This window comes from Protobothrops mucrosquamatus, unplaced genomic scaffold (genome assembly GCF_001527695.2).
Source record: "Protobothrops mucrosquamatus isolate PMUCROS unplaced genomic scaffold, P.Mucros_1.0 scaffold624, whole genome shotgun sequence".
NCBI classification, from domain to species: domain Eukaryota; kingdom Metazoa; phylum Chordata; class Lepidosauria; order Squamata; family Viperidae; genus Protobothrops; species Protobothrops mucrosquamatus.
In genome coordinates this window covers 58,040-84,955 of record NW_015386920.1, presented here as the reverse complement: position 1 = coordinate 84,955, position 26,916 = coordinate 58,040, and the positions used below count along the sequence as shown (strand labels likewise).

The 26,916-nt window shown below is 37.9% G+C and overlaps 1 protein-coding gene across 1 annotated transcript in view; it reads right to left on the bottom strand.

Annotated features, from left to right (window-relative positions):
- IGSF3 (immunoglobulin superfamily member 3) overlaps positions 1-25,784 on the bottom strand; it is a gene marked incomplete at its 5' end in the record, with an annotated part of 77,170 nt that extends 51,386 nt beyond the window's left edge. Inside the window, one exon of the mRNA XM_015817718.1 lies at positions 25,407-25,784. Within this exon, the coding sequence (XP_015673204.1) occupies positions 25,407-25,784 (378 nt within the window). The remainder of the gene's footprint in view (positions 1-25,406) is intronic.
- Positions 25,785-26,916: the final 1,132 nt, after the last annotated feature.

The following is a 26,916-nucleotide window of genomic DNA, read 5'->3' as shown; positions in this document are numbered from 1 at the left end:
CCCGTCCTCCCGCTGCCGCCACCGCCAAGCTCTCCGCCGCCCGGCCCCATCTCGGCCCGGGCAGCCGCGGCCCTTCACCACCCGGCCCCACTTTGGCCCGGGCAGCCACGCCCCTTCCCCATCCTCCTGCTGCCGCTGCCGCCAAGCTCTCCGCCGCCCGGCCCCACCTTTAAGTTTTTTTCCTGAAATTTCCCTTAAAATGAAGGTGCGTGTTATACGCCTGTGCGTGTTATACGCCAATAAATACGGTAGCTTATTCTTACTAAGTTTAACATATTCTGCAAATATTATACTTATATGGGGTTTTAGGTGCATTGTTGTCTTTCATTCCTTTTTCTAGGATCTTTACTGAAGATTTTAAATAGTTATGACTATTTAATCACAATATAGTTATTTATTGCTGGAAACAAATCAAAAAGAAGGGATTTCTTTTATGAGTAAGACTACATTACTAAGCAAATATATTGATTAGAGAAAATGATTTAGCAATAATAATTGTGTAAGAAAATATTCCAATTATTTGGATATTATGAATAAAATTCATAGCAAGAATCTTGAGAATATTTATTCTCAATTACAGTTTTCTCATTCTGTGTTAGAAGCATGAGAGCCAGTTTGATATAGTGGTTAAGGCACCAGGGTAGAAAGTGAGAGATTGAGAGTTTAGTCCCATCTAGCCATGAAAGCCAGCAGAGTGACTTTGGGCCACTCAATTCCCTTAGCCCAATTCACCTCACAGGGTTGTTGTGTAGAAAACAGGAGGAGGAAGGTGTGTTGGATATGTTCACCGCCTTGAGCTATTTGTAAAAATAATAAAGGCAACATACAAACAACAAAAATCTTCACGCCCACTGCTAATTTAAGAAGCTCACAAAAAATCTTGTCTTTGGGTACTGATTAAATCATTCATCCTCTTCCTCATCATTGAGGAAATATAGAACAGTATTACTCTGTCGTTACTTCCTCTAAACATACAATCAAAATATAAGGCAGTGAAACAGAGGAGACTACAATAAGCAAATCTTTATATTATGGCAAATGTAAATCAGTGTAATGTTTGTTTCAATCAGAAAGAGATGAAAAGATTAAGTCAAGGCACATAGGGAATAAATCATTCAAGATATTCAATGAAACAAATGTGACAAGAGGGGGTGGCAGCTGTGGTTGGAGAAGGGGATGGCTTTACATCCAATTGTACCAATTTCTTAATCGGGAGGTCCTTCTGACCAATAGTCCCCAAACTTTCTGGCTTTGCGGTCCACTGGCGGCAATGGGGTGGTGGTGGAGAGGAGATGGTTATGCACAAGCAACGGCCGAGTGTGCATGTAGCTCCATTTGCATTAAGCAATGGGTGAGCTGCACATGCACGTTTGCCTGCCACTCGCACAAGTGGAGCTACGTGCACACGCGCACCGCCCCCTGCTTGTGCGGCCCATTCTTAATCACCTCATCACTGGATTATTGCAATGTGCTTTCTACCTGGAGATGCCCTTGAAAATCACCCAGAAGGTACAGATGGTCCAAAATGCAGTAATGCAAGAAGCCACAGGAGTATTTTGATATACACATGGACATCTTGCTGCATGGGTTCCTTTGGTTGCTGGTTGGTTTGGGGTACAGGTAGTCCTTGACTCACAACCATTCATTTACTGACTGTTCAAAGTTACAATGGCACTGAAAAAAGTGACTTATGACCATTTTCACACTTTTGACCATTGCAGCATCCCTATGGTCACCTGATCAAAATTGGGACATTTGGCAACTAGCATATATTGCAGTATCCTGGGATCAAGTGATCATCTTTTGAGATCTTCTAACAAACAGAGTTAATGGGGAAAACAGATTCACTTAACAACCATGTTATTAACGTAACAACTGCAGTGATTCACAACAACTGTAGCATGAAAGGTCGTAAAATGGGGCAAAACTCACTTAACAGCTGTCTTGCTTAGCAATGGAAATTGCCCAATTGAGGTTGTAAGTTGAAGATAAACTATATACACGCACTGGCTGTCATCTATAAAATCCTTCATAGGATTTGTGTGTGTGTGTGTGTGTGAGAGAGAGAGAGAGAGAGAGAGAGAGAAGAGAGAGAGAGAGNGAGGGAGGGAGGGAGGGAGATTTCAAGTCAGTGCTGACTTTTGGTGACTGCCTGGATCCTGCAGTTTTTCTTGGCAACATTTTCAGAAGTGTTATGCCATTGCTTCCTTCCAAGGGTTGAGCAACAATGATTGGAAATCAATCTTCTGATTTCTAGCCTGGAGTTTTAACCACTACATCAAACTGGCTCTTGTTTCATAGGATAGAGTCCAAATATTTGAGGGACTACCCTCAACTGAAACCAAGTCCAGTAGTTTCTGCAAGTCCATTATAATTGAGGGGAGTGAGAGTGCTCCGGATCCTCTCAATTGAACAATGGAATTTAATGAAACCCTGGGAAACACCTTATCTGTCATCAGACTTGTCTTTTGGAACAGGAGTCCCCAACCCCCAAGCCGTGGCCCACTGCCAGGCCGTGGAAGTGGCAGGCGAACATTCACACATATCCCCACTTGCACAAGCAGTGGGTGAGTGTGTGCATTCCATTTGCTCCATTCATGCAAATGGAGCTGCACGCACTTGCCAGCTGCTCAAATGTAATCACACACACACACACCCCGCTGGTCCGCAAAGCTGAAAAGTTGGGGAACTTTTTGGAAGAACATTCTCCTCCCCCAGATATTTCCCTGGCTTCCACTGTACAAAGGTTCTTTAAAAAGTCTTTAAAAACTAGCTTATTTCCCAGTCCTGGGATTAGGCTGTCTATCAGCCCCCTAGTAGTTTTTATGTACACTATTGCTTTATTATTATTATTATTATTATTTGCCTTTTGGTACTGTCCATGGGGTTTTCATGGCAAAGATACTGGAGTGGATTGCCATTTCCTTCTCCAGTTTTTTTTTTAAGCAGAAAGTGAAGAGGAACTAAAGAGCCTCTTGATGCATGTGAAGAAGGAGAGTGCAAAAGTTGGCTTGAAACTCAACATTAAGAAAACCAAGATCATGGCATCCGGCCCTCTCAATTCCTGGAAAACAGATGGGGAAGAAATGTAGTGACAGATTTTATCTTCCTGGGCTCCAAGATCACCGCAGATGGGGACTGCAGCCAAGAAATTAAAAGACACTTGCTCCTGGGGAGGAAAGCTATGGCAAATCTAGACAGCATACTAAAAAGCAGAGACATCACCCTGCCAACAAAAGTACCTGTAGTCAAGGCCATAGTTTTCCCAGTTGCAATGTATGGCTGTGAAAGTTGGACCATAAGAAAGACTGAGTGTCAAAGAATTGAGGCCTTTGAACTATGGTGCTGGAGAAGAGTCCTGCCAGTCCCCTGGACTGCAAGGCGATCAAACCGGTCAGTCCTAGAGGAGATCAACCATGACTGCTCCTTAGAAGGCCAGATCCTGAAGTTGAAACTCAAATACTTTGGCCACCTAATGAGAAGGAAGGACTCAATGGAGAAGAGCCTAATGCTGGGAAAGATTGAGGGCAATAGAAGAAGGGGACAACAGAGAATGAGGTGGCTGTATGGAGTCACTGAAGCAGTAGGAGTGAGCTTAAATGGACTCCAGAAGATTGTAGAGGACAGGAAGGCCTGGAGGAACGTTGTCTATGAGGTCGCGATGGGTCAGACACAACTTCGCAACTAACAACAACAATAATTGCTTGATTTTGTCTAGATACACATGCATTTTCTCCTTTCCCCCCATCTTTCTCTTTTTCTTTCTGTTAACTATGTTAAGTCACCCAAAGACACTTTGCAGTTGGGCAGATTTCCAAATGTAGTAAAACAAATCTAATAAAATTAAATATTTAAGTATTTAGAAAGGAATAACTAAAACAAAAGATATAATAGTAGAATCCTATAAGAAATCAAAAGAAAGAGAAATAATTATAGTTGAAAAACAGGTAAAGAGTGATTGAATACGCAAGGTGATTGAGTATTTTAAAACAAAGGGAAAAGGATAGGGATGATCACACATGGATTTTGAGCAGACCAAAATTACATTTTAATAACATGTTAATTATTCCTATAGCAACTGAATTTTGAAATACTCTCTAAATGGGGGCTCACCTTAATATATTTTAATAGCCATTTGTTAAAGGCCACAAAATTGTGCATTTGTACATGGCTTCTTTTTAAAGAAAGTTTAGGGATAAATGTGTTTAATTCTGGTAAAAGTTGATTATATTGATTAAATTTACTCATTTAGCTTCTACTGCCTTTAATTTTTGTAGCTTTTTAAAAGGTGGTACTTAGAACAAAGAAAAGAGAGAAATCAGAATATTCAGTCAATAGAAAGGGGTTGGAACACTTTTACTAAAGTGTCTACTATCCAAAATTCAATAATTTGAGTAAAAAATATTAGAAAGTGATAAAAAATATGATTAGAGTACGTAAGTTGTCAGTATGTGGTTAATACTGAAAAACAGAATTCATTGATATCCTATAGGCAATATGTAGTTTGGATAGAGAAAGCATCTGTGCCCCTAGATATTACAATATTTCAATTTCCATCAGTCCTAGCCAGCACAAAAATAATCAGGGATTATGGGAATTATATCTGCAATGCCCAAAGGTTCTACCCCTCCTGGTATAAATATGAATGGTTCTTATTATTGTCATACGGTAGTAGCTAAACCAGGACAGAGAAGAGAAAAATACCAGGAAATCTGTTCATAGTAAACATCTCTATCAGCCTGTATCTGAAAGTCAAATATTTTCAGATTTGCAGACTGATGTCTCAGTATCACTTATTTCCCTTTTGCTGTTTAAAAAAATGCATTCACTGAGATTGAAAAAAAAAACTAATCCTGGCATGAAAGAAACAAAGCAATCCCACTTTTAAAAGAATGATCTTTCACCCCTTTCTGGAATAACACTTCTCCTTTAATTTACACCAGAAGTCTAGATTTTGAAGGCTTTTAAGAGGACAGGGGCAGAGAAGAGTATAACGGATATTTCCCTTTCTGACACAGTCACTCCAATTATATGGCCCTTACCATACTTTCTCTTTTAAAATTCAATGTGTAAAAGAGCAGAGAAGAGTTAATCATACATTTATACATTATACATTTATTGGTTTCAAAGGTTGTTCGAAAGAATTCACCCAGCTTCTCTCATTTTTCTTTTTAAGAAACCTGTATTTAAAGAGAAATTTTTATACTAACCAAGTTTTAAAGTGGAAGAGCAAAATGGGGCATGGTGCTTCTGACTGCACAGGTCTAATCCAAAGCAATACTTTTGAGCTTCACAGAGAACCCATGGGATGGTAAGAAACATCCTGGAAAGTTAGTTCACTTTTTTGGTGATAAATATCTGTGACTCCAGAAGATGGTAGAGGACAGGAAGGCCTGGAGGAACGTTGTCCATGGGGTCACGATGGGTCGGACACGACTTCGCAACTAACAACAACATCTGTGATACTCAAGCATAGTAACCATTTTGTACATCAAAATGCCAATGCCCATTTTAGAATTTGTCCTGTTTACTAAAATATAAAACAGAATTTTTTTTCCTACAGTGGTTGTTATTATCAAGGTTTTTTTAAAGAAAGGAAAGCTGGCACAACAAAACTGAACAATGTTTCGATATTCATTTTCAAATTTTAAATATATACTGATAAACATCCTGAATTTATTTTGACTTTCACTATTTCTACAAGTAACTGTGATTCCCAGTGTTAATACTTGCCACATTTATGACAGCAATTGCAAAGAACAGTAAAAAAGGGAATTTTTGTTAATTTTGAAAAAGAACAAAGAAGATTGCATTTCATTAGTTCTAAATTTTGTGAAAAAATATTAAATCTACTTCTGCAGTGAAGCAAAGAAAAAAACTGTATCTCTGAAGACAGAAAGTTTGCAAGTTCTGTGCTAGACACTACTATGAAAGGAATTGTAATTGCAAGATATATGTGGCCATAGAGAGCAACTGATAATGAAACTACTCTTTGCATAATGTTGATTCGTGATAGAGACATCTGTCCTTGAGTAGTAAACTATCAAATTATAATTTGCCATGCTTCCAGTATTTCAAAGACAGAATTTCAATCTTAACACTGCTCCTATATTAAAATATAAGTTCTACACCAGTGGTTCTCAACCTGTGGGTTGGGACCCCATTTGGGGTCGATCGACCATTTCATGGGGGTCGCCAAGCAAGGCTGTCCGCCATTTTTTTTGTCCGCCATTTTTTCCCCTTTTCCGGCGGGTGCCTTACCTCCCTTGGGCTGAGCCAGCTGGTGGTCAGCCTGCTCCATCTCTGCCGCTTGCCAGCTATGCCTTGACTGGCGCAGAGGGTGGAACCACGCATGTGCGGCGCTCCAGGGCAGGGAAAGTCCTCGACTTACGACCGGTTGGGTAGTCCTCGACTTACGACATGTTTAGTCCTCGACTTACGACCGGTTTAGTCCTCGACTTACGACCGGTTTAGTCCTCGACTTACGACCGGTTGGGGTCGCGGCATTAAAAAGGTTGAGAACCACTGTTCTACACATTTGTTTAAAACTATTTTGTAGGATAGAAAAGCTACTTTGGTGAAGTGATTAAGATAACAGGTTAGAAACGCCGAGATGGTGAGTTCCAGTCCCGTCTCAGGCACAAAGGCAGGCCCTTCCAAAATCTTGACAAGAAAAGTACAGGGGCTTATGCAGGTACTTGTTAAGAGTCAAAAATGCAACCCTCCCCAAAAGTAAGTTGAGGTCCTGGAAGATTTCAAATTAGATTTTGGATGACATGATCAATGTCATTTAACTGACAAAATCTGAAGGTTCTCTTGTGAATTGTACACAAATCTGCCTAAATCTATCTCTTTTTGCTGCTTAAGAAACCCAACATCACTTTAAATCTAATATCTGGTTGTCAGTCTGAAGCATGCCCTTTTGAGGCATGTTGTTTGACTACAACTTCACACAAGACATGAATTAGCAACAAAATATCAGTTTCAAAATTACTTATTTATTAAAAACACACAAGAAAGAAAAAATGGATGAATATTAAGCTTAAAAATAAGGACTAACTACATTTCAAATAGGAAAGATGAACAAAAGCCCATTTAAGGAAAGTTTTTTTTTCTTTTAGGTTTAAATTAATTTTGAAAAAAACTGGCCAAGGCTTGCCTTGAACACATGCAAAATAAAATCAGACTCTACAGCTATATTTAAAATTAATGAACAGCTTTCCCTTGAACATATACTAAATCCAGACATTAGTTTTATAACCTAGAACAATATTCTGTTGTTTCACACATAATTCATAACTTCTTGCAAAGTATTTTTGTTTTTCATTTCAAGCAATTCAGTCAATGGAAATCTACTGCAAAACACCCAGATATACATCTTTCAGTAGATCCTAATGTATCTCCTGCAGAACCTTGTTTGACATGATGGGCAGCTAAGTATGCTTCTGTCTATATCTATACAATTAAACAGGTGGAAGCTTTGTTTTCCTATTTTTATTCCTTCACACGATTTTAAGTAAATTTATAGAATGCTAAATAATTTATTTCAGCAAGATATAATTTACAATTACCTATTGGGAAATATTTTACATATTTTCCCTATTAAACGGAATAAAGAAGTAGAGAAATTAGCTCTTTTTTAAGCTCAATTTGAAAGTTATTGTTTGATCCCATTGGAATCTTTCTTTATTCAGGGATCAGTTTTATTAGCTATACTTAATAATGTTAGATACATATGGAAGCATTGGATCATAGGTTTAATTCTGACCCTTTAAATATATTCAATAAAGCCACTTTGCACATAAACTGGGCTGATTTAATTCCAACACAATTCTTTTAAACCTTTGTAAAACAGAATTTTATTAACCTAAGAAGGATTATGCATATGTTTTCAAGCTTGTTTTTCAACGACTGGCATCTGCCTATTGCACTGCTCCAAATTACCTAATAATACAGCTTTATTCTTTTTTGTTCACAAACTTTTCTTTCTTTCTTTTCTTTTCTTCTTTTTCTTTCCTTCCTTCCTTCCTTCCTTCCTTCCTTTCCTTCCTTCCTTCCTTCCTTCCTTCCTTCCTTCCTTCCTTCCTTCCATTTTCCTGCATCAGTTGTCCTATACATTCAGTCAAGAGTCATACCACAAATAATTCTACCAACATTAGCATTCCCATTGTGAACTATATTCCTTCCGGATGAATTATTCTGGGTTAAGAACAATTATTTGTTGTTGTTATCCTGCTATAGTCATTTAAATTTACAGAGTCAACAGAAAGAACAACAATATCAAACAATGACATTTTTGTATTTAATTTAAAAACAGAGTGATGAACATAGAATGCCAAAATTTCAAAGAAGTAAAAAGTGTAGAAATATTAATTATCACCCAAAGGAAATTACATGCTATTCAAATTGTCTGAAACACTTTCTTCTCACACACAAGAAGCCAGCTAAAAAAATATTTGTTTCATGCAGCAGCAAATTAATGCTTCTGCAAACAATGGTTCTAACATGTGCTATCTCATTATTTTACATTTCTTTTCATGTCCCATATCTTCCAGGGAACTAAGGAATTGAGTATTTAAAGCTTGTATCTCACAGTAATCAGTCACTGCTGGTAAAGAAAACTTGTACTATAATTATGTCCTTTCAGGGATCTGTCCTAGCTAAAAACAGTTTAGCTTGGCTTCCTCCTCCTCACTTGTCTGCCTAAATTTAGCAAAAATAAAAAAATAAATAAATTCTGACACAGATCTGAACAGAGGAGAGATATCAAAGTCTGAGTTTGATGGCAGAGAATCATTTGCCTGTACACATTTTTTTAAAGTATATTATAACACTTCATATATTATATTAGGAAAATGTGTTTTATTCTGAAAAAGCAATGTAACTCCTGTCAAAACTAACGTCTAAACTGAAAGAACCTTGGTTTTAATTACAAAAAATATGTTCCTCTCAGAACAGGTTTCATATTTATTTTACCAAGCATGTGTCCTTGACACAGAAACAAGTACAGAAGATTAAAGAGGAAAAATACTACTGAAAAAGATGTGTTAAATTTCCAGTTCCTTTCATTCCCAGACAGCATATCCAAAGGCTTACCACTCTGCAGAGTGTAGACCAGTGGTTCTCAACCTTTTTAATGCCGCAACCCCAACCGGTCGTAAGTCGAGGACTAAACCGGTCGTACGTCGAGGACTAAACCGGTCGTAAGTCGAGGACTTTCCCTGCCCGGGAGCGCCACGCATGCGTGGTTCTGCCCCCTGCGCCGGCCGAGGCATAGCTGGCAAGCGGCAGAGACGGAGCAGGCCGACCACCAGCTGGCCCAGCCCAAGGGAGGTAAGGCACCCGCCGGAAAAGGGGGAAAAATGGCAGACAAAAAAAAAATGGCGGACAAAAAATGGCAGACAGCCTTGCTTGGCGGCCCCCATGAAATGGTCGATCGACCCCAAATGGGGTCCCGACCCACAGGTTGAGAACCACTGGTGTAGACACTATACCACAGAACACAATTTTAGCCTGTTTCATGATAGGTCAGTTTCAGCTATCCTTACTATTTTTACAAGTAGTCCAAATTGAAGGACTGCTGGAGATGTCTTCTCTGAAGAGAGACTTATCAATACAATTTTCCTAAGCTACATACAAAAGTGAATGAGAGAAGTGTTCATCTTTACCCACAAATTCAATCATTGTTGTCACTGAGAAACAATGTGGGTGGTAGACCTCCTGGGCAAGATCTCAAAGGTACATAATAATATTATGTAAGATCTATATAGTTCTCTTCACTACAAACATCAATTATAGCTTGGGAAAGTGGAGAAAAAGAAGTCAGACTAATTTTTCTCTCACATTTCCAGTTACTTTTGTATTTTATTTATGTTCAAGGGATTATACTGTACATCCTTGGGATGCTTGGATATTGGTTGGGTTTGTGATTACATATAGAGTTCACAGGGAATAATTGGGAACATGAGAATAGAAACAGATAGAGCAGGTATTACTCCTGCTAGCCTATAATTTCAAAGCCACATGGAAAGAAATAAGATGACAATTCACATGATGACATACAATTGACTAAAACTGTTTTAGTTATTGAAGGTTCATATTCCATCAATATTCGGAATCTGATCAAATTACAGATTTTAAACAGAGATTACTAAGTGTATATAAGTAAATCTGCCTGATTTGAAAAGTGCAAGAAGAAAGCACTTACAAGAACAAGATGACAACTAAGTTAATTTTAAATTATAATTCACTATGCACAAAATCCCACTAATTTATGTTTTTTATAAAACATGGGGAAAAAGTTGTCTAGCTAGAGAAATATCAAAATCCAATTACTGTTTTTGTAATCATTTTTTATTTTATTCACAACATTAAAATACAAACTTTAAAAAAGAAAAATACACAAAAAACACAACTAAATAAGACAAGGGTGTCAAACTCAATTTCACTGAGGGCCGCATGAGCATTGCGGTTGCCCTCGAGGGGCCGGGTGGGTGTGGCCAGGGTGGGTGCGGCCTACTGGGTGGGCGTGGATGGAATGGGTATGGCCTACTAGGTGGGCGTGGCCAGCTCTACATCATTCGCGTCAATGGTGCCTGTGGGGGCCTGGGCAGGAGTGGGACCGATCTGAGGTTCTCTGGCAGAAGGGCTGGGACCAGGGCAAGTACCAAGGCATGGTCCACTGGAGGAGCCTCAGTCTTCCTCGCAGGCCATGCGGGGGGGGCTCGATGGTGGTGCAGGCTGCCCGGAGCCCTGGACAGCAGAAGTCAAATGCCCAGCCTGGCCCTCGAGCACCCGTGGCACCAAGCCCAGTCCCACTTTCCCAAGGGGGCACCTAGCTGCACTTACCTCCACCTCAAGGCTGCTGCTGCTGTTGTGCTTGCTCTCCTTACCCAGGTTGCTCATGATGGGTACGAGGGCAAAGTCAGAGGGAGGCCCATTCCGTCTCCATGGGACCCGGCTTTGTATCCAAAGCTTCCTTGCAATAGGATGGGAGACCCCCAGGATAGGCCAGGAGGAGGGGGGAAGGGGATGGTGAAAGGGCAGCAGGGCAGGACTAAGGCAGGACTTCCCTCAGACCCTCCCTCTCCTTTCCTTCTTTCCTTCTTTCCTTCCTAAGTACAGAGTGGTGGGAAAATATCTGAGATGAGGGAGGGAGAAAAACAGGCAAGAAACGCAGCTGGGGAGGTGTCACCCTTCGTGAGGAATTAAGAAATGCACCATCGGCTGGAAGTGACCAGCACATGGCTCTCACCGACTTCACATATCTGGTCTGGTGGGCTCTGGGGGAGGGGATGCCATGAGTAGCGTGAGAGTCAACGTTACCTGCGCAATGCCATCCAGTCCCCAGCCTGCCCGGTTTCGGCAGGCAGCGAGGCACTCTCCTCACAGCGCCGAGGCTGAGCCAGGCGGCGCGAATCTGAAAAGAAGCATGATGCTGCCCAGCCCCCAGCCTGCCCAATTTTGGCAGGCGGAGGGGCGCTTTCCTCACAGCACCGAGAGGTTGAGCCAGGCGGTGCGAAGCTCGCCAGCTTTGCACCTTGCTGCCTGCTGAAACTGGGCAGGCTGAGGGCTAGGCAGCATTGCACTTCTCATCAGATTTGCGCCACCTGGTTCAGCTCTTGGCACTGTGAGGAGAGCGCCCCGCTGCCTGCTGAAACCGGGCAGGCTGGCAGCTGGGCAGCCTCGCGTTTCTTTTGGGATTTGCACCACCTGGCTCAGCCTCTCGGCACTGTGAGGAGAGCGCCCCACTGCCTGCCGAAACCCCTCCGCCAGAGCCCATCAAGCTGGATATGTGAAGTAGGCAAGGACCATTTGCTGCCACTTCCAGGCGATGGTGCATTTCTTCATTCCTCACAAAGGGTGACACCTCCCCAGCATGCACCTAGGAGATGGAGCCGGCGCGGCAAGGGCTGGTTCCTCGCTCTTTCCAGACGGCCTTGTGGAGCTAAGACTGAATGCGTTTCAGCATAGATGGCCACCACAAAATTGTACATTGGCTCCCGGCCCTCACTGTTTCCAGGATAGCTTTGCGGGCCACATGAAACCACTTCGCGGGCCGCATCCTGCCCCCGGGCCTTGTGTTTGACATGACTGAAATAAGACTACACAAACAAGTGCATAAAATGAAAAAAAAAACCCACAAGTATAAGCATACAAGTGCCTGGCCAATGTGTCTATGGTATCAGTAACTGAGATAGTAATATTTGTAACTGAGTAATTTTTATAGCATTATTTTCAAGATCAGAAATCTAGAGGATGCAGGAAAAGCTTCTGCATGCTGATTTCTCGTCTGTAACATGTAGGATTAAGACCTCACATGCTACTACAAAAAAGAAAGAAAGAAAGAAAGAAAGGAAGGAAGGAAGGAAGGAAGGAAGGAAGGAAGGAAGGAAGGAAGGAAGGAAGGAAGGAAGGAAGGAAGGAAGGAAGGAAGGAAGGAAGATTTAATTTCAGGGGCATCCTTTAACCTAAATAGTTAGAAGATTTACAGCCTAAATATTTAAGAAACACTAGATTGCAATGAATTAAAAGACAGTACATGTAGGCCTTCTGAATATCTTCTCTCAATCCTCAGGTGGTATTTATCTAATAGGAGTATAAGCAGGTTCTAATAAAGAAATAAAGATTCTAATATTGTTCACACTTTTTTGATGAAATTATTAACAGCTATGCTAAAGGAATGTTTTTATAATCATGGTGGAATTTTTTGTCATTGTATAAAACTAACAGTTTTATAAAAGAAGTTGTTCTGTGGTTTCTATGATGACCTATAATTTACTACACCTACTGCACACAATTTGTTCTGTGGAGCATACACATTTTGCTACTAAAACAAAAGATAACATGGCATTTCAGTGCTATCTAGCATGGCAATTTATTTTTATTTCAACAGCAATAACAGAAAAAGTAGTTAAATAGTTTAGAAGATGAAATAGCAAGTTGCAAAATATAACTCTGTCATGCATCTATTATTGCCCCTATCATCTGCCCCCAGAGCATCTACCTAACTTTTTGCCCAATGGTAGGGCCCACCTTAGCTACATATCCCCATGGTCTCTTCCAATATAAAGCAGGGGCATCGAGAGCTCTAATGTTTCCTACAACCATGGAGAAGTTCATCATGATTGCCAAAATAAACTGTGGTATTAGCTCTGCCAAAGCTGATCTATTCACCAAACACAGCAGATAAAGTAGGATAGCCAGCCAGTTCCATGGAGACCTGAATCCCGGAGTGAAAAATAGTGGAATACAGATAAGAGTAGAAAAGAATAGGAACATCAGGAGAATGGCAAAGATAAGAAATGGATGCTTTCACTGGGTAATTGAATAACGGTATCTTTCTTTCCTAAAGTTTATCCAAAACGCATCTGGTTGAAACAAGAGGAATTATAGGCTGCTTCAGAATTATGGTGCAATTGCTAAGGTAAGGATGGGTGCTCTATGTTACCAGCTGCACTTATGGTTTTCATCTTTCCCACTTAACACTGTTTACTGAGGCACTGAACCAAAAAGCCTGCATGACCCTATTTTCTTTTTGGGTTCAGACAAGGCATTATTCCTGCATAACTTGCATGAACAACAGGATTTTCCAGAAAGAGATACAGAGGGATACCAAACCACTGCAACCCTCATTAAGACAAGGAAAGGAGAAGAGATTAACTACTTTTTGCCTCCCCTTTGACTACCAAAAGTGTAGAAGAAGAAACACTATGAGAACTTCACATAGCATGTGAAAGTTTTAAGTAATCATATTGAAATTAGTATTCAAAGAACATATTACTTTAGCCCTGCATTACACTTGTTTAGCTAAGTTAGCTGTGGTTGTATTATTGTTGCTGAAAGCCAGAAATAATAAATAATAAAAGTTCAGCAACTGTAGAGTACTTCTAAAATAAAGAAAGTACAATACTGCATATCAAGGAGTAACACTCTTTACTTCTCTGACTTCAGGCTCTAAGGTTCTGCTCTGGCTATCCAGATGAACTATTCTGTGAGTAGATCCAATACAGTGGGAGGGCACCAAGTTGGAAAAGACTGTTCTGTGGCTTCCTGATAATTTATGTAAAACAATAGAGGAATATTGCACAATACAATAGAAAAAACACATACAGTTCAACATTAGATATATACCAGGTGACACACTTTATTGAAAGATAAATACTGTAACTATGTTTGTCTTAGATCAGTTAAGCAACGAATGATGGACCTAAAAACTAAGTTGACTGGAAATGTTGGCAATTACAGTGTACAATGCACCTGTAGGCTACCAGATTAGGCAACAGTAGAATAAGGTATGCAAATTAAGGACATGAAGAGAAAACACATCTTAATTGAGCATTACCTACTAGAATTATCCTGTCTCCACATCCATAAAATATCATGTATACTTTGTGTTATTAGACAATCAAGAAAACAGAACTGAATAAACAGAGAAATACATTTGGCAATAACATAACAATTTCTAATCCTTAAAATTGTAAAAGATATTTTTGCTTTCTCTGTTGTGGGGCAATTTCATGCATTTCTCTGAACCAATATCAGCTAAAACATTAAACTACTAGAACTAGATGGATCATTGCTTACAACTGCTGTAGCAAGCCATATACTTTCAGCAAAATGTCTGGTGTACTTAAGTATTATATGCAGTTTCAACAAAACAAGAATCAAAGCAAAGGAATTTGGATGAAGAAAATCATTTAGTTGGATTCCATTTAGCCATTTGAGTGAGTAAATGAATATAGTGCACAAAATCATTTACTCTGCTACTTTTAAGACAGAGAATTTAGCAGTATGCTGAGTATACTTACACCATGATCACTCCGTTCTTTGTACACAGATAAATAACATCAATAATTTTCCTTTCTCCTGCCTTTAATATTACAAAAGGGAGGAGGTAAGGCAAAGCATACAGATTTTGCAAACACTACTTTTCTAGACAGCCCCTGATACTGGTTACCTAGAAACATGATTATAGATTTTGCTATTCCTTTCAGGTCAGATATATCTGCTAATAAAAAAACTAAGGGAAATGGTGTTAGATATCTTTCCATGACACAAGGATTCAAAGAAACCCATTCCTACCAGTATGAACCAAAACTCTTTATTTCTCTTCATGCCAATGCTATTTAAACTCTGTACAATGTAAACACATTTTCAGAATATAAATCCACTCCCACAACCCCAAGAAAGACAAAGAGAGCATACATTCATAATTTTACAGGACAAATTTCCACTACAATAAGTGGTGTGGAACTTGTAATTATGTAAAATGCCCATTTATATCACTTGAATTATATACCGTAAGTAAAATTTGTGCAGTTTCGGTCAATTTGAGAGTTGCATGAGGTTTTATATTTTAAAAGTTGTACTTTTGTTTTATTTATTCAAGTGTTTATTAACTTTATATGTTCCCCAGTCAAATTACTCTGCTTATATTCCTTATTTACATAAATAATATTAAAAAGTACACAAAGGCCCATAAATATTATTTTCTTTATTAATAATTCATATTCTTAAGGTCATCCATTTGGCTATCAGAACTGGGTATTTAGTCCATTTTCCTATCTCTCTCTTAAAATAGAGAGATACAGATGTTACATTATATCATGCCCCCATACACAAAGTTGTATATAATTTCCATCTCTCTGATTGGAGCGAGGGATTTTTCAAAGACATAGCCTGGTACTGGAGTTACTCAGAGTAAGTTTTACTAAGCAAAGCTGAGGGCCAGGTCTATTAATTAATAGCAAACAATTAGCAAACTACCATTAGCAAACTTTTGCAGCCATGAATTAGCTTCCACCAGGGGTACTCCTTGTATCTGTCCTTTTGCTGAAATTACTTATCAGTCAGCATCTGCTTTAGCATCTCTAGCAAAGAGCGAAGGGACTGACCACAAATGTTTCATCTGTAAGAAGTGTTTGTCTAACTGGCAGGATGTGGCTTTGTAACTATTGAAAAATTTTGCAATGGGACCTGTTACTGGAACAGGAAAATGTAACGTGGCATTTAGCTCAAATTATGGTCAAGAATGTCTAGACAAAGATCTAGAGGTAAAAAGTTCATTATTAGCATGTTAAAAACACAATTGATTTGCTAATGTCATGCACCCCCATGTTTATTATGGGATATGAGCTCAAACTAATAAAACAGTACAAGTAAAGAAATGTCAGGAAATTCTCATGTTTATATGTGTTTTTATGGTATTAAAAAGAGTTTGCTGAATATGAGCAGGTATACTTGATTTAGACTTGGATCCCAGGTGTACAACTTTACTTTTAATAGCTGATAAATAAGTATGAATAATAAATATATTTAATTGGCTTAATTAGAACATGAGTAACTATAACAATCCAAAAATAGGACTTGAAGGCATAAGCCTCTTTCTAGACCTAATTCTAGGAAAGTATTGTGCACCAACTAGTACAATCTGGGGAATGTTCACTGTTACCTCCAATGAAGATGAGTTCCCTAAAGTCAAAGAAATATGAGATTTCTATATTCATGTTGCTCTACTGAATGTTGCCATTCAGAGAAGAGCAAGTTAGATGATCAAAGGCCTGGAGACTAAAATATATGAAGAACGGCTGCAGGATTTAGATTTGGCTAGTCTAAAGAAAAGAAATAGGGGTGACATGATAGCAGTATTCCGGTATTTGAGGGGCTGCCACAAAGAAGAGGGTTAGAGTTAGGGTTAAGGGTCAAATTATTCTCCAAAGCACCAGAGGGCAAGACAAGAAACAATGATTGGCAATTAATCACAGAGAGAAGCAACCTGGAATTAAGGAGATACTTCCTAACAGTGAGGACAATTAACCAGTGGAACAGCTTGCCTTCAGAAATCATGGGGCGCTCCATCACTGGAAGTTTTTAAGAAACGGCTAGACAGCCACTTATCTGAGATGGTATAGGTTCTCCTGCTTGAGCAAGGGGCTGGACTAGAAGACCTCCTTCCAGCTCTATTCTATTCATTTCTATGACTATTTCCATATTGCCTTGTCTATGACTATTTCCTATGACTGCAATGTTAAGTTTATTCTTTTCCTTCTTTTCATTTCATTTAATAACAGTTTCAAATTCTTTGAAATCCTTGTTCATTCAAAAAAGATCAAATTGGCATCAGCATGTTCATTTTTTCATTTTTTTATGCTTATTTGTTATTGAATAGGTAGGTTACAATTTGGGGAACTTATGTTTGGTATAGTTTGACTCTAAGCAAAAGTAATTAACTTTCTCCTAAGTATATGCTATACTGCCAAGCCTCAAGTTAATGACACAGTTGTTTTCCAGAATTAGAGGAACTTTCATAGTTACAATTATTATTTAAAATATTCTGGGACTGGTGAGAATTACATTTTCTAGCATTGATGACGTTACCTAGTTTGGGTAATGAAACGCTTGCAAGAAAACAATGTCAGAGAGCACCAAGGACATCTCATATTAATTTTCTAATTACTGAATATTCCAAGTCTGACAGGATAGATTAGGTTGCTGACAGCTTTAGGCCATCTTAAGCATTGCTACAGCATTTAGAATGAAATTAATGGAAAACTAAAATAACAGTCATTTCAGCCTGATGGCTACCAAAGAAACCAGCTTATGCTTTTGCAAATTCTATTCCAGGTAATTCAGTTAAATATAATGCCTTGTTCAAAGTTCCAAACAATGTACTTTGGTACTAATCAATCTGATTAGCATGGAAATATTGGCCTATCTTCTAATACTTTTTCATACAGTGCTTTCCCTTCCTGCAATTGTTTTACTCTCATTCTACTTCTTGTACCTTATCCTGTTTCTCAGAATCAACTCTTGACACATCCAAACTGATTCCTCTGCTGTATCACATAGAAACAGACTTACAATTAATCATGTAATTGAAATAGACTTTTATAGCCTAATACTCACCAATCGTCAATCTAACTCATTCTGAATCTCTGAGCAGCCTAATCATTTTCTGCACTTTATTGTCCCATTCCCTCTCATCCATTTATATTACTAACAGAATAACATTTTTTCTGCATTCATTCAGAATGTTGTACAGTACTTTCATTGTTACCATTATTATGTTCACTAGCATATGCATGCAACTAACACCCACCTACAATTTTCTATTTTCCAAAGTATCTGTAACACTACAGATCAGACCTTGGCATTTTACAGCCTCTGGGCAACTTCTGGCTCTTTGGCTGTCCCTCTCCAGCCCATCTGACGTCAATCAAATGTCATTTTATTTATAATTAAACCTACAACTTCATTTCCATGCTCACGCACAGCAATGGATCACCTTCGTTCTTACAGTTAGTCCTTGACTTACAACAGTTCAAAGTTACAATGGTACAGAAAAAAGTGACATGATCGTTTTTCACACTTACAATGGTTGCAGCATCCCCATGGTCACATGATCAAAATTCAGACTCCTGCCAACTGACTGATATTTATGACAGTTTAGTATCCCAGGGTCATGTGATCAACGTTTGCAACCTTTGACTAAGTCAATGGGGAAGCCAGATTTACTTTACAACCATGTTACTAACTTAACAAATGTGCCAAGGAAGGTCGTAAAAATGGGGCAAAACTCACTGTCTAGCTTAGCAACAATATTTTGGGCTCAATTGTGATTGTTAAGTCAAGGACTAGCTGTATCTATTACATCCATATGCTTTGTCTTTATTTCATAAACATGGAATATTTCTATTTTTTCCCCTTTTCTAAGTGTATTCATTAATTTGTGCACTTTATCAAACTGCAATTCCAAAGTCTAGTTTTTTACACACTACAATTGTTAACTGATGAATTTTATTGCCTATCAAGACTTATCAACCAATATCTTTGATGACTTTTTAGGAACACACAAAGAATATACTAGTTATCAATCTTAGTTGTACTACGCCATTTTCAGCATTTCCTGTTAATGATAATGACACAGTCCTACTTAACTGACCCCTGAATTATACTCATTCTATTTTATTTGTTTGGTTGTCATTAAAATTGTTTTAAGCCATTATTGGTTCACTTTTCTAGTAATTCTAAAAGTAATTTTCCTATCAATATTTCTACATGGAAGCAAATTAACCTCCCCTTAAAGCTATTCTGTGCATCAGTATGGTAGCATTGATCGTTCCAATAGTTATAGATCAGACATGTCAAACTCGCGACTTCACATGACGTCGCGCAACGTATCGGGACGATTTTGCCATTGCCAGCAATGGGCGGGCATGGCTTCCGGATAATGCATCTGGCCCGTGGGCCGGCAGTTTGACACCCCCGTTATAGATGCTTCATTAATATTATTTCAAGAATTTTTTTGTTAAAACAAATAGCATCAACTTATTTTTGCTTTTCCAGTATTATAAACATTAGTATGAGCGCTCCAAAGATTACTTCTTTAAAATAACAGCAAACAATGACAAAATGATCCATTAATGCTCATTATGTAGGCTAAGTAGTACAATCCATTTTATACATTCTTTACACACATTTCATAGCACTCAGAAACAATAAAAATTCCCTCTACTCCATATTTCCTAGGACTAGTCTGAAGCCAAATAAGTGCAGTTGGACTAATGTGATGATAAAAAATTCATAACTTGATGAAAATTTTGTTTCACTTCTTGGAAAAATAGTAACTCACCTATATTTCTCACGTTTTTAGTATGTTATTCAATGCCAGTTGAAAAAACAAAGCATCAAAATCCTAACTGCAAACTGAGATAACATTTGTATTGGGTGTTCTAAGCAACATTTTTAGGATGGATTAAAAAATGAATTCAGATTTTTAAAAATCAGGCTTAGTTTTCTTGTGACTCCATCTTTAATTAGTGACTGTTCAATTAGTGACATTATGGTACAGTATAGATTGATAACCTGTGAGTTTGGACATCATGATTAATAAGCTTCAAGATGTATTTATATAAATGTGCACAATCCTGAAGTAGGAATAGTAAATGAGTTCTCTACATGTTAGTTAGCTAAGCTTTGCAAAGTTTCCCCTTCCAGGCTGATAAAACCAGAAAATGATATGATTACGAAACCAAAATAAAAGATAGCATCATTCTCTTGTTGTCTCTGAAGTGGGAGGCCATAGTCTTACATTTGAAAGTCACCCTTAAAGATATTTTTGTAATGTATTTGTGTAATTATTTTAAAATGTTTCTATTTGCTTTCATCTCCGCAGCTAACTTATGTAAACCTCTAAAATTAAAATCTCATCCTTCCAAAGTATTTCTGTAAATTTATTTTGATTTGCAATTGTTTTCATATTGGTTTTTGAATCAGATGTTTTGGTTTTTTCTTTTATTCCCGGTAACTATGGAAAAAGTTCCTGCAGCTTTCTTAGCAAGATTTTTTGAAACATAACAGCAGAAACTGGCAATACTTTGATCGCTTAAGAGTGCGCTTGGTGGTGGCTACTATTAACTTAGTTTTAGTAATGCAAAAACCTCTCTGAAACGTTACCTTTCCTGTAAAAATGTAAAATGTATCTTACATGTAAAATGAAACAAATGATACCAGAAGACAACAATCTGGTATCTTAAGGAACTTCATGAGAAAAAAATCCATCAGCTAACCACAAAACACATCCTCTTCAAAAAATTGTATGTTCTGTTTTATCTCGTCATGCATTGTAATAAAAACATATTATCTGTTATATTCATGCAACATGTACATTCTTAATACTTTTTTTACATGTTTAGAGATGTTTATAAACTAAAAGAAATCAAATATGAAGAGCCTAGTAGCATCTTTTCAAACTATAGTAACAATGTTAATTTAAAGATATTAGCTTTAATGTTATTACCTTTAAAATCCTACATTGCTTGGGGTCAAGTTATTTGAAAGACTGCCTCTCCAAAATTATATCTACGTGATCCACCAAGGGCAGGAAGGAAAGGCATGTTGTGGGCCTTATCCATTAAGGTGGTACACATACCTGGTGGGATCAAGAAAAAGGGCCTTCTCAGTTGTGGCCCTTTCCCTATGGAATATCATTCCCCCAGAGATAAAATTGGATGCCACCTTGTCACTTTTCTGTAAAGCCTGAAGACATAGTTCTGTCTGCGGGCCTGGGGACCACACGCTGATATAGAGCCAATCAAATGGCTAATGTCGTGTATGTGTGAGGTTTTATGTTATGGTTTTTAATGCATTAATCTTCCCTTGAGTCACCATGTGTGAATTGGGCAGCCATATACATTGTTTAATAAGTAATAATTAATAAATAACACCTTGTCAGTCTGAAAGGGTATGACCAGTCTCCTCATGATTATTGATTATTATAGACTGGCATTCCTGTTATCTTAAAATATCAAGAGGATTTTAAAATCAATGCAGATTTTTATAAGTCAATAAAAAAAACAAGTAAGCAACAGAAGCGATTTCTTAATGAAGGTTTTCGCAATATAGCAACACCTCTGTAAAATCCCTCTTCTTCACTGAACCAGCTTCACTTATAGTAGTACTCATAAAAACCCAATCAGATGACTGAACCATATTCAGAAGCTAGTAAGTGTGGTTTAAATTTCTGGGACCCAAACCATTTAGTACTTGGAAAGAAGTTCTAGTACTTGAAATAGATAAAAAGAACAAAGAAACAGTAAAATGATTTGAAAACTGGCAATATATATTATTCAATAATTATGTCATAGTTTCATGGAAGTTCATTAATCTCAATAAAATTTATACGATGNAAAAAAAAAAAAAAAAAAAAAAAGGAAAAACGTGATGAAGTACAGGCAGTCCTGGACTTACAACAGTTCGCTTAGTGACTGTTCGAAGTTACAATGGCACTGAAAAAAGTGCCCCCCAAGCCACAGCCGAGCAAGACACCTGCCTGCCCACCCGGCAGGCGCTCTTCCTCCTGTCTGTGGTTTTCATTGTTGTGAGCATTTCTGTTGAGGATTGGCAGTGGGGGTGGGGTGGGGGGGTGTTTGGTTTTTATTCCCCCCCCGTCTGCTGGGTGGTTGCAGCAAGTTTTGGTCACTTCACATGACCCTGGGACACCATGACCGTCATAAATATGAATCAGTTGCCAAACATCTGAATGTAAATCACAAGACACTGAAGATGCTACAACATTCCAGCTGATCGGTGCTTCTTCTGGCCTCAGAAGCGCCAGGATCAGTGCTGCTTTCCAGCTGGAGCCTGTCGCTGATCCTTGCGCTTCCGCTGAGCCGTGACGGCCCAGAAGAAGAGCTGATCAGCTGGAAAGCGGCACTGATCCTGGCACTTCCACTGAGCCCTGACAGCCCTGCAGCTCCAGCCGTTTCTCGCTCAGGCGTGTGCGGTGCTGCCACTGGTTCAGCTCATTCCCCTATCCCGCTACCACTTTTTCTAGGATGGTCGCGTACCACCTGCCAGATTCCAATGTACCACAGGTGGTACCCGTACCACTGGTTGAAAAGCCCTGTTCTAAGCAACATTTTCAGGATGGATTAAAAAATGAATTCAGATTTTTAAAAATCAGGCTTAGTTTTCTTGTGACTCCATCTTTAATTAGTGACTGTTCAATTAGTGACATTATGGTACAGTATAGATTGATAAGTTGTGAGTTTGGACATCATGATTAATAAGCTTCAAGATGTATTTATATAAATGTGCACAATCCTGAAGTAGGAATAGTAAATGAGTTCTCTACATGTTAGTTAGCTAAACTTTGCAAAGTTTCCCCTTCCAGGCTGATAAAACCAGAAAATGATATGATTACAAAACCAAAATAAAAGATAGCATCATTCTCTTGTTGTCTCTGAAGTGGGAGGCCATAGTCTTACATTTGAAAGTCACCCTTAAAGATATTTTTGTAATGTATTTGTGTAATTATTTTAAAATGTTTTTATTTGCTTTCATCTCCGCAGCTAACTTATGTAAACCTCTAAAATTAAAATCTCATCCTTCCAAAGTATTTCTGTAAATTTATTTTGATTTGCAATTGTTTTCATATTGGTTTCTGAATCAGGTGTTTTGGTTTTTTCTTTTATTCCCAGTAACTATGGAAAAAGTTCCTGCAGCTTTCTTAGCAAGATTTTTTGAAACATAACAGCAGAAACTGGCAATACTTTGATCGCTTAAGAGTGCGCTTGGTGGTGGCTACTATTAACTTAGTTTTAGTAATGCAAAAACCTCTCTGAAACGTTACCTTTCCTGTAAAAATGTAAAATGTATCTTACATGTAAAATGAAACAAATGATACCAGAAGACAACAATCTGGTATCTTAAGGAACTTCATGACAAAAAAATCCATCAGCTAAACCACAAAACACATCATCTTCAAAAAATTGTATGTTCTGTTTTATCTCATCATGCATTGTAATAAAAACATATTATCTGTTATATTCATGCAACATGTACATTCTTAATACTTTTTTTACATGTTTAGAGATGTTTATAAACTAAAAGAAATCAAATATGAAGAGCCTAGTAGCATCTTTTCAAACTATAGTAACAATGTTAATTTAAAGGTATTAGCTTTAATGTTATTACCTTTAAAATCCTACATTGCTTGGGGTCAAGTTATTTGAAAGACTGCCTCTCCAAAATGATATCTACGTGATCCACCAAGGGCAGGAAGGAAAGGCATGTTGTGGGCCTTATCCATTAAGGTGGTACACATACCTGGTGGGATCAAGAAAAAGGGCCTTCTCAGTTGTGGCCCTTTCCCTATGGAATATCATTCCCCCAGAGATAAAATTGGATGCCACCTTGTCACTTTTCTGTAAAGCCTGAAGACATAGTTCTGTCTGCAGGCCTGGGGACCACACGCTGATATAGAGCCAATCAAATGGCTAATGTCGTGTATGTGCAAGGTTTTATGTTATGGTTTTTAATGCATTAATCTGCCCTTGTCACCATTTGTGAATTGCGCAGCCATATACATTGTTTAATAAGTAATAATTAATAAATAACACCTTGTCAGTCTGAAAGGGTATGACCAGTCTCCTCATGATTATTGATTATTATAGACTGGCATTCCTGTTATCTTAAAATATCAATAGGATTTTAAAATCAATGCAGATTTTTATAAGTCAATAAAAAAAACAAGGAAGCAACAGAAGCTATTTCTTAATGAAGGTTTTCACAATATAGCAACACCTCTGTAAAATCCCTCTTCTTCACTGAACCAGCTTCACTTATAGTAGTACTCATAAAAACCCAATCAGATGACTGAAGGTATAAGTCTTCGATCATTCACACCAAATTTAAAGACCCTGGGTTTGGTAAATCATGAACCTTTCTTCAAGATCATGAACTTTATCTATTTTTCTTGTTTCTTTGTCATTTTACTAAACTTTTGACCGTTATATATAATAAGTTATTAATACAGTATCAAAGTACCTTCAAGTAATTAGAGTTATTTTAAATATGCTACACTGTACAAATTGCTTTGTGATCATCAAACAAAACATTATCTCAGCTATGGTATTTTTTTTGAAAAATAAAGTTACAGAATAAATTTAGTTACAGTTAAATTAATATAATTTGCAATTAATTTTATTTTAATGGAATATATTAATCTTTGAGAGAGAGAATATTCAAGATGTTTAGGGTGAGATACCACCCTAAACGTGCTAATATATTACTAGAACCATAGGCTGAACAGAGTCATGGATCTCGCCCCCCAAAATGCTCTGAGGACAGGATGATGCATACATGGCAACATCTTAAAGTAGCCACTTAAAGTCTGTCTATTCTAAAAATGATAACATGATGTAATATTCCAGAATGAATAAGCTTTAAAAATTTAATTAATTTTAATTGTTAGCTATGGTTATTATAAATGTTTTTGTTAATTTGTAACAATAATAATAATAATAATAATAATAATAATAGTAATAATAATAGTAGTAGTAGTAGTAGTAGTAGTAGTTGGAAGGGACCTTGGAGGTCATATTTTGGTAACATTTTAATCAGTATCAGTATCATGCTGTAATTTTTTGTCTTTCATCAATTAGTAAAAAATTAAAATGTATGTGTGTCACAGAAAGATACTACTACATTTCCTCTCCAATGCACTCTGAAACATCTTTTGGAATCTGAAGTATTGGCCAATGCTTATCAGAAAGATGTACGTGCTAAGATAAAACTTTGAATCACACCAACTATGCACATTTTTAAGGAAAATCTTTGGGCTTGGTCTCTTCCAAAGGAGTACAATCTTACTTAAAAATGGTTCTTGACCTCCGTCTGTATTGGCAACTTTGTCAATCTATAAAATCCTGTTCTCATTAGAACTAAATGTAAGCTTATTTGCCCAAATCTATGCCAGTAACATACTTCATTTTGCAGCTTATTTTTTTCTTCTAGCTCTAATTTATGAAACTTAACACATCATAAAATACACCCAAACCACCATTCTCAACAATTTATAATTATACTCTATTTTTCTGTCAAAATAGCACAATGTACTTTACCAATTAGCTTCATCTTGGCACTGTAGCTTCCAAAATATCTTTCATCAGTGGTTGGAGTATGACATTCATACTCGCCAGCATCCCTGTCTTGGAGCTGTCTTATGTGCAGCAGAACATAATCCCCTTCAACTCTCTCCACATAGATTTCTCCACTCCTAACACGTTGAGTATAGATTGCATAAGGGAAGGATGGGTCCATGGTGCTGACAATCTGTACTTCCCTTTCTGGAGAAGATGGAAGATATATGGACCACTGAAAATTCTGTTGTGATGGTCCTTGATAACCGCTGACCTTGCACCAAATGGTGATGTGAGAATTTTCTGTGCGGTATAGAGGCCCTTCTTGAACAGTGACTTGACGCTGTGCAAATGACCACCCTAAGAAGAAAAAAAGAAGTTAAATTTATTAACTGCAGTATATTCCATTTTGGTTTATAGTTTCAAAGTACACCACTCATATTTTTCAAAAGAAGAGAAACAATAATATATAATCACTTGTAAAGACAAATGATGATATTTTGTCAAGACCAGGATTGGAAATAGCTCTATTTCCAATTAAGTCATAAAATAACATCAAAATATATTCTTATTCAGAAAAAGATATAAAACACATATCTGAATACAATGTTTTCCCATTCCCTCTACAATGCTGAATTGTTTAATATATCTGAATCTTTAAATTTTTTTAATGGAAAGTGTAGTAAGATTTAACAGAAGAAATAATCCTCAATGGAACACCAAGATGCTTCTGGACCGTTTATAATGCTACTAATCAAGATACATTTCCTCCAGTTTAATGGATTTTATTTGTTAAAATGTAAGGGGAAAAATGGAGAAAGAACTCTGCATCTTGGCCTAAATGCTTGAGGAAAAAAACCAGCTCTTAACAGTTTTTGGGAAAACCAAGACGGTTGGGAGGAGGTGTTTCGTAAGACAGGCACTGCAATAGGAGTCACACATTCAATTCCACACACTGTTTAATAGAGGGGACCAGGAACACATCCACCATTGTGGGTCTGCGGGAATAGGCAGAAATCTTTGGGAAGAGAGATGGTCCTGGAAGTAACCTGGCCTCATGCAATGCATGGCTTTAAAGGAGAGTGCTGACCCCGAGTCATCTCACCTAAGAGTGGCCTAATGTCAGTCTTCTCCCCTCCTATCAATACTAACTGGGACTCAGAAGAAGGAAGAGAACCTCTGCAAAACAGTGCCCTCCACTTCTAACCCCTAAAACTGGTCCCAAATGTCATCATGGCTATTGAAAGATCTGGGAGGACACCACTACATATAGCCCTCTGAGCTCTTCCAAAGTTATCCAAAAGCATAACCAATTCTATTTCAGCCTGAAACTCAACTGAAAAGAGTCCAGGTAATCACTTCTTACAAGCCCCTCAGAATCTAGCTACCCACCATTATTAATGCCTAATAAAACGTGGACCAATTTCACCTGAAAAGCAATTCTTGATTGTTCATACTTCTGATCCCTTTAAGAGAACTATGCAAGCACAGG